This window comes from Lycium barbarum, chromosome 11 (genome assembly GCF_019175385.1).
Source record: "Lycium barbarum isolate Lr01 chromosome 11, ASM1917538v2, whole genome shotgun sequence".
In the NCBI taxonomy this organism is placed as follows: domain Eukaryota; kingdom Viridiplantae; phylum Streptophyta; class Magnoliopsida; order Solanales; family Solanaceae; genus Lycium; species Lycium barbarum.
In genome coordinates, this window is record NC_083347.1 from 5,112,088 (window position 1) to 5,121,386 (window position 9,299).

The 9,299-nt window shown below is 36.8% G+C and overlaps 1 protein-coding gene across 1 annotated transcript; it reads right to left on the minus strand.

The window, feature by feature from the left end:
* Positions 1-1,700: 1,700 nt before the first annotated feature.
* LOC132620466 (G-type lectin S-receptor-like serine/threonine-protein kinase At4g27290) lies at positions 1,701-6,609 on the minus strand. Its single transcript, XM_060335146.1, has 7 exons — positions 4,790-6,609; positions 4,134-4,274; positions 3,810-3,964; positions 3,065-3,272; positions 2,526-2,763; positions 2,264-2,414; positions 1,701-2,158 (listed from the first exon to the last, which is right to left on the minus strand). The coding sequence occupies exons 1-7, from the start codon at positions 6,072-6,074 to the stop codon at positions 1,865-1,867; spliced, it is 2,472 nt and encodes an 823-aa protein (XP_060191129.1). The 5' UTR covers positions 6,075-6,609; the 3' UTR covers positions 1,701-1,864.
* Between the last annotated feature and the right edge of the window lie 2,690 nt (positions 6,610-9,299).

Sequence of the window (9,299 nt, forward strand, 5' to 3'; positions counted from 1 at the left end):
ACTGAACCATACCGAATTAATTTGGTACGGTAATGGTATAGTATTTTTAGAAACCGAAAACTAAAATTATTGTACCGAAATTTTAAATACTGTACCATGCCCACCCCTAGCCGTCATGGTACTCGTCGTCGCCGGTGTCATCTTTCAGCCTCTGTAGCAGTTTGTTTTTTCGTTGATTGGATGTATCTCTTCACTGGAAGTTGGATCAGCGGCAACAATGGAGAATAAGAGCTGTTGTCATCGCCGGTGACTTTACACTTCTGCTTCTCGCCGTCACCGGTGGTTGCGCCGTCGCCAGATCTAGCCGGTAAGTGCTTAAACACCTCATATACATTATTATACACTTGTATATTCTTTTATATGGTGTAGAAGTGTGTATAAACACCCTTTATACATTATGTATAAACCCCCTCATGTATAAACATCTCTTATATAAGTTTGTATAATATTGTATACTAGTCTTATACATTATTATACACTTTTATAGAAGGTGTATACATTGTCTACAGTAGGTGCATAAAGTTGTATTTTGTTGTATAAAGTTGAATATTCAAGTTGGGCCATGAAATGTTGGGCTGTAGATTTGAAATTTAAAATATGAGCTATGAATATGTAATTTTGACCCATAAATTGTTTATAAGTGAAATTTAGTCTTCAATCGCATATGTCTGAACTTCTATATGTTTCGGGCTTATGCAACTATCTGTTGTATGAAGCATTACATTTCATTAATCATGTTCTATTTCACAGGTTGTATGTTCCTCTTGTTCATGTCTATCATTCTTGTTACCTATGCAATTATAAGTCATTTGAGTGTCAAAACGGCCAAGGCCATCAACGGCTACCTCGAGGTAAGATCATTTTGCTTCCATCAATGACGAAATGCTATCTCTATTGATCCTTAATTTCTCAATTAATGTGATTTTTTTCTTTAACTAAAAGGATACACAGTCTGTGCACATTGAAGAGCAGGGGTAACCTGCAACTTGTTGCTCCTTGCTTCCCGTTTTAAATGAACGAATATGATTGGACATGGAGTAATTTTGATTTATAGATTACAACAACAACAACAACAACAGCCCAGTGAAATCCCACATCTTGGGGTCTGGGGAGGGTATAATGTACGCAGACCTTACTCCTACCAAGGTAGGATGACTGTTTCCGAGAGACCCTCGGCTCAATAGAAGCATAAAAAGGGGGTCAGATAAGGTTAAAAGATTTAAAACGATATTGCAATGAAATAATGCAAGCGATATGGAAATGCAAATCACGAAAGCGGCACAGATAAAATAGAGTAATCAAAGTACAGAAAGTAGCAAATAATAACATAAATCAAAGCACAAGAAATTATAATGCGCTAATGCGCCTACTAATAAGGAAAGATAACGAGACTTATATACTAGCCTTCTACCCTAATGTGGGTCCTCCACACCTTCCTATCTAAGGTCATGTCCTCTGTAAGCTGTAACTGCGTCATGTCCTGTCTAATCACCTCTCCCCAATATTTCTTTGGCCTACCCCTACCTCTTCTGAAACCATCCATGGCTAACCTCTCACACCTCCGCACTGGGGCATCTATGTCTCTCCTCTTCACATGCCCAAACCATCTCAGTTATATTTGTGACGGTAGAAGTAATGATTAAAATGCTACTATTTTGACTGAGAAAATATCTTATTAAATATGATGAGGAAACAAAATTAAACTAGATTGAGAAGTAGTAACAGCCAATCAGCAAGCTTTCAAATTTACATATGTTAGACATTGTTGATACACCAAATATTTTTTACCACATTCCTACAAAGAATTAAAGGAAAGATTATTACAACTGCAAGCTTGTTGGAAAACAAGTGAACCATTTTTTTCTTATCGGGCAACTAGTATTGTGATGGGGGTCTCACTAAGTGTACTCCGTGCATATAATTCACCATCCGGTGCATCTCTTTCTATGTAAAAACCTGGCCGTTTAGCCTGTGGCAATACGCCTTCATTGTTTAACATCATAACTGCAGAAGACATGCTTGGACGATCTTCTGGACATTGTTGGACACATAATAGACCAACACAGATTGATCGTTCCACTTCGGGTGTTGAACAAGAATCACCTAGGTATTCATCAAGTAGTTCTGCTGACCTACCTTCTTTATAGAGTTTCCATGCCTGTAGATTACAAGATTAATAGCACTGACTAGCTTTGCAGATATCTGTTAATAGTAGATAACATAACACCAAAGGATAAGTAAAATAAAGCCAATCAAATCTTACAAGTCCCAGTAGATTCAGGCTGTGGTCTGGATGAGAGAATCTTCTGTTGCTTTTCCCACTCACAATTTCCAATACTAAGATACCAAAGCTAAATACATCTGATTTTACTGAGTACCTCCCGTGCAATGCATATTCCGGTGAGAGGTACCCACTGCACAAATATGTAAACAAAAAATAGAATTACTAATGCTGGAAAAGATTACTAATATCTCAAGACTCTTCTTAGGTTCAAATTTCTAACTACCCAGTAGAAGGTTCTTACTATGTTCCAACAACTCGGTTTGTCTTGGCTCCAATGTCATCCTCTTCACATATTTTTGCTAAACCGAAGTTTGATATCTTTGGATTCATGTCCTTGTCTAACAAGATGTTGTTAGCTTTCAGGTCTCTGTGAATTATTCTTAATTGAGAATCTTGATGCAGATACATAAGTCCCCGAGCTATACCATTGATAATGTGAAATCTCTTAGGCCAGTCTAATACCTTGCTTTGTGTGTCATCTGCAGAAATAATGTTGGGTCATTAACACACTAAGTAGGTATAGTGGAAAGTAGTAATAGAACCTAAAACAAAATCAGTCCCTTGCATTGATGGGAAAATAATACGAGAAGTTTGGTCTACCAAGTATGTTATTATTGGGCTCTTATACAGCTGGGGTCTTAGTTCTCTCCTTCTATGTTTTTTTCCTGCTTTATGGGGCTTTTAAAGTGAAAAAAAATCAGTGAAGTACTCCTATAGGCATTAATTCTCTGAAATGCAATTATTATTCGAATGCACAATATTGGGATTGAGAAGTTGTACCAAATATAAATGAATCAAGGCTCCCATTTGGCAAGTACTCATAGATCAACATTTTTTCTTCCCCTTCAATGCAGCAGCCAAGAATCCTCACCAGATTCCTATGCTGAAGTTTGGCAATATATACAACTTCATTTTTGAACTCTTTTTCTCCTTGTGTAGAAGTTCTAGACAGCCGCTTGACAGCTATTTCCTGTCCTTCAAGTATGCCCTAAACATCACAAGCATATTAATATTTTCAATAACCAACTTGATCAAAATCTCCGCTCACAAGTTTAGGTCAAATGTGCACTGACCAAATTGTTATTGTAAGTTCATTCTATTTTTAGTTTAGCCATCTTCTTTAAAATGGTAAAGTCTATAATAAAGATTATCCCTTTTGATGGGGGAACAAGTTGTCACTTTGGGAAAGATGAATAAATAAATGACTATCACTTTGGGTACTCCTTCAGCACGTTCTTGGAAATGCTAAAAGCTCTTGACTGAGTAACTAGAGCTAATTGTCGGACAGCACTTATTGGAAAAGCTAAGATAGTGGTTCTTGGTTACATTCTAAGAATATGTAGATATGCACTAGTTCATGCACCAGAAGGGCATTCCCCCTCTTTCTTCCCTTAGCTATTGTATAAGGCTCCTTTTGGTTTCACAAAGCAAAGGCTTTTGTCATTATGCCTTTGATCATAAAATTCCTAGATTGTAACTAAAGATGAAGCTTTACTCTGAAGGACCAGGCCTTAAGTGTGTATACCTTGTAAACAGGTCCAAAGCCCCCTTCTCCAATCTGTCTGTCAGTTGAAAAGTTATTGGTAGCCTTTGCTATGGTAGATAAGTCAAACTGTGGTATTTCAAATTCTTCAGCGCAATTGCCACTGTTGTAATTCATCTTGTAACATCCTGACCTTCCTGCCAAAACCAAATGACGTAATTTTGCTTATAAGAAAAAGCAAATAAGTGAATGTTATTTAAGTTGCAAATATCAGACGAGTATGAAAGTTCTTTTCAGTATATTACTAAATGTCTGTTCCTCTATTTTGCTTAGATGTAGGGAAAAAAAAATGGGTATCCAGCTTACCTTTGTTTTTGAGCTCTAAAGCCTTCTTCCTTCTTCTATGGTAGATCAACAGACTAAGGAATACTGGAACCAAACCAACTGATAATGGTAGAATCCAGAAAAGTACTTTTCCTTTCTTTCCATCTGATTTCTCCAGACTATCTGCAAGTATCATTTCAACAAAGATACATAATAAATTATAATCTCTCCTATCCATGGGGGAGATGATTTTCTATTTTGAGTTATAAAAGGTTCTGCAAGCCTTTGGACTACTGCATGTCATTTTTAATTTGTTGATATTGAGTTGCCAAGGTTCTACAATTCCTTGTGTAATGCAAGTCAATTAGTTCCAAAAGAGTGACTGGGGTCTAACCAGAGTAATGCTTGTTCTATAGAAAACTAAGTGCTTATCAATTAGTTCCAAAAAAGTGACTGGGGTCTAACCAGTCATTATGCTTGTAGATTCAGCTTATAAGTTCGGACCAACACTCTAAAGTAGTCACTTTCCTATAATTTGTTAGTTCCTGGCTATATATGGTAGGAGTTGGCAGTTGATAGTACCAGATGCTTACAAGCATAGGCACAAAACTAGTCTGCTTTATTCAAAGTGCCAACCATAGATTCCTTTACTATCTTCAGGTAATCCATCAATAATCTTTAAGTAGGGACAAGCCAACCTGATTCAGAAGCAGCCATTCTAATGTAGATATCTTGCCCTCCGCTGGGTCCCTGCCGAATGTCAAGCAGATCCTTGAACCACAATAAGCATCCACTTCCTCCATTGAGTATGTCAGAACTGGAGTAAGCCATACAAGAGCAATTTTTAGAGCAGATATTCTTGCATTCTTCTAGTGTCATAGTCACATCGGACCAGGAATTCCGTGTGTCTGGCAATTTGACATGTGAATACTTCAAAAATACGTCTCCTCCAAGGCAATTTAGTTCAGTTCTCCGAACACAGCCACCTGACCTATCTGTCTTTTTCCAAGCGTCACTATTGTTGGGCACAAATTTGTCTAAGCATCCACACAGTGGAGAATCTTGACTGTTGCAGCTACCATATGCGCCACACAAGTTATACATATCACAGTTATCTGCGGGTATTAAGAGGAAAGGGACCCAACCCTGATTTCCATCACCCCAAGTCCAAACCTGTAGGACCCCTTTGTAACTTAATGTCAACCTCACAAGAACTGAAGATGTGAGCTTATATCCAAAATACACCTCTGTCTTACTTGAAAATACTCCAAATGTATAGAAAGGACCTTCTCTTGAGTTTTGTGTCCCACTGAAAGAGCGACCATTCCACGGTCCAGAGCGATATACAACATCTGAGCCGTTCTTCAAGATGTTCTGTGGATATCCAGAAGGATCGCAGTGATATGTCAATTCCCCGGGAGCTGGATCCTCCTCATTTTTCCATGATGACAAGTACACCTCTGTGCCAGTTACAAAGTTCCTACCAAGCTTCATACCTGCCAATAGTGTATCAGTTGGGTGATCAAAGCTCTGCCATAGGAAATTCCCGGGGCTATTATCACCAGCTTCTTTGACAACAAGATTGCCAGAATCTTGCAACTGCGCAACCGGATTTTGCACAGATCTAGACGTATTAGTTGACCATACAACATTGTTAGTTCCATTGAGAAGGACAAGAAGTCCTGGTTCAATGACTTTAAGGACACCTGATCCATTGTTCAAAGGAGCTTCTCTATTGGCAACCCACACCACTGTCCTAACAGATATGTTCTTGTACCACATACCCACATATCGATTTTCCGAATTACCTGAACTGAAGAACCCCATTTCAAAAGTTCCACCAGTTGAAGCAATATTGGCATCACCATCTCTCAGAAAATGGGTTGTAGTTATGGTATCTGTAGCAGCACCAGAACAGAGGTGGATGGAATACAAATACATGAGCAACAATAAGTTGAAACTTTCCCTTAGTAATGTCTTCATGCTTTGAGCTCCAAAATTTCTCTCAATGCAGCATTGTGATGATAGCTGACTTATTTGCAGACAGTGATCGTATAAGTAGAAACTGAACAAACGAGTGTTAAAAAAGCCACCACTTGAGAGAACCGGAACCCTGAAGCTCAGACATATCGAACTCTGAAACTACGCTTCTTCCTGTACCGGAAGCAGAACTACATGATCGAAGGTGATAGATAAGAAGCAAAGGAATCTTTAAGAAAAGTCTTATTTTACATCTCAAGGAAGTATCATGGATTATGGATATGTTTAGACAACTTCTTTTAAAAGGATAACGGAGTAATTTTTTTTTTTTTTTTAAATATCTATTGAGGTAAATGTGTGCCTGTATATATATTTGGTTTAGTTTGTCTTCTTTTATATTTAAAATACCAAATCAAACTAGACGTAACTAAGTTTGCATGTCAAACTTTTGAGTTGATTTGATATTTTGATTTTTCTTGAAACACCCTTATACACACATTTCCTTTCCCCCTTTTCTTTCCGTGAGACTGACCAAACCTTTTAGACTACACTTTTCATATTATCCACTCAAAATTGAAAGTCAAAGCATTAGCTTGACTACCTTTTAATGTGAATTTATACATCGCTATTTAAATTTCATATAATTTTATAAATTACTAAAACTTTAGATTACTACTTTTTACAAAATAAAAAAGTAATAAACATCTGAAAAAATTTGTAATTAACAAATAATTATTCGACTATCTAAATAATACTTCTTTCATCCCAATTTATATGGCACTTTTCGCTTTTCGAGAGTCAATTTGACTAAACTTTGAAGCTAAATTGGATTAGATTAACTCGATATTTTAACATTAAAATTTATATATTTGAAAACTACATGAAAAGTACTATGAATTGCAATTTTTCTCATATCAATTTAATCAAAACATACATTTTAAAATGATGGTCAAAGTTTATACAATTTGAATTTCGAGAAACGAAAAGTGCCACATAAACTGAGATAGAGTGAGTAATAGTGTATTCCTTAATGAATATTTTATTAGGCCACTTGAGCTTTCAAGCATACCTAACCTACTATTCATGGGTTCTTACTACTTTTTTTCACAATAATATGGTAAGAGACATCTGGAAGAAAATTGTAATTAACAAATAATTAATCGACTATCTAAAGTAATAGTTTATTTCTTAACGAATATTTTATTAGGCCTTTGTTTTTGGTAAATACGACATATATGTTATAAGGAATATTTTGTTAGGCCACTTGAGCTTCCAAACACACCTAACCTCAACTACTTCATGGGTTCTTGCGAGATTCATCAAATGGTCTAATTGTTAAGGGGATGATTCGCACAAATAGGATCTTTTTGTGTGCAGTTTAAATATTGAATTTATTTAAAAAGTTTTTTTTTTTTTTAAAAAAAAGTATATTTGAGGACAGTATTAGGTAGTAAAATTTTGATTGCCATGGACAAAATTTATGGATCGTCATCGTAAGGATTTCCACAAATTAGACAGATTTTAAGTGGATGGGCAAGATTTGCATTGTCACATACGCTGAAAGATCGCTGGAATTTTGCAATAAAATCCTAAGTTCCTAACAGTCCCCTTTGATTTACTATGTAAGAATTTCACCATCGTCTTTTTTATTCAAAATCAGTCTAAACTAATTTTAAAGGACTCTAACTATTATATCTAACCTTCTAGTAACAATCGCAATAATTGGAACTTCCCACTTTTTGATCCTGTCTTTAGAAAATAGGTACAGTCAATCGATCATAGTGTTTCAAGTTCCTAGTTCCTGGTGATAGCATCTCCAATGTTCTTTCATTGATCTGACCATGAGATCAGATCACGAGACTTTGATTGCCTAAAAAAAAAAAAACTGGAATTAGCTACGAACTTCGACACTAATCCTTTTTTTCTATATATATATATATATATATATATATATATATAGCACAAACAATCTGTATATGTCTACTTACTCATGTATGTTTTCTGCAGCTTCCACAGAGGACATGTTTTGTAGATCAAGCAAGAAAACTTTTCCAGGGGATGACAGAATCACCAAATTCATCAATCTGCGAGAATTTGCATTTTGTGAATTCCAATGTGAAACTCCATGACAATGACTTGTAATTTCACTTGAGATTTGAAACTTTGTGACAATGACTATTTTTTCAATTACAAAGGCTACAAAGTGACTGAATTTTGTCCCAATTTCTGATGATTAGATTCAATCAAAGACTTCAAAAACCAATAGGCCCACTTTATGTTCTTAAAAAAGTTTTTCAAGTTTAACAAAATTCTATAATGACGTTCTTCAATTTTCTTCAACCAAACCAATCCAAATTATAACAGTTTAACAAAATCCTATTGTTTACCTCGAATTTGGGAAACCAATTGAATTTGTACGCGGATATAGGATATACGCTTGGATCTTGATGTATATTTGATGGTGTAAAATAAGTGTGCGAATATGTAGTGAGAAGACGGCTAACAATGATAATCTCTTTAATATTTGATGGAATAAACACAAATAAACACAATATAAATGGAAACAAACGGCCCTGGCCGAATCGGATATTGAAAGAGAGATTGTATATATGAACTCTTTTATTATGAATGTTCTTGGTGAGTAATGGAGCCAACCCTTACAAAGGAGGGCGATATGCCATATTTATAGTGCCACCTCCATGGGTCTCATACAATAGGAACTAATAAAATAATAGTAACAAGGACAGCTCTGCACGGATTTGGTGGGATGAGACTGACGGCGCCGTCTGACACACACATGGTAGGTAGTTGACCGTGACAGGACGCTACTGGCGCGTGGCCCGCATGCAACGGCCACACGGACCAACGGCTACTCGGACCAACGACCATGAATGCTCGGATCACCGGGCTTGAATGCTCGGGTCACCGGGCTTGGCCGTTTCAACAACGTCGAAGGCAGACCCATCGGTACCCTTGCTCAGCTCCGGCCCAAGCATTACCCCGGTCAAGGGCGAATAGTATCCGGCACATCCTCATTCCTTCCTCTGGTTCCTCGTTCCACCGGTTTGCCTCATATCCGGTTTTTACCGTATACACCTATAACGCTTACTAAAAAAAGAAAAAAATTTAAGGACGGGATCAGACGCTCAGTTTTGGACACAATTGCACATAACACTTGTATCATTGGCTCTCAATAGCGACAGAACCCAATGTTGACATCGATATGCT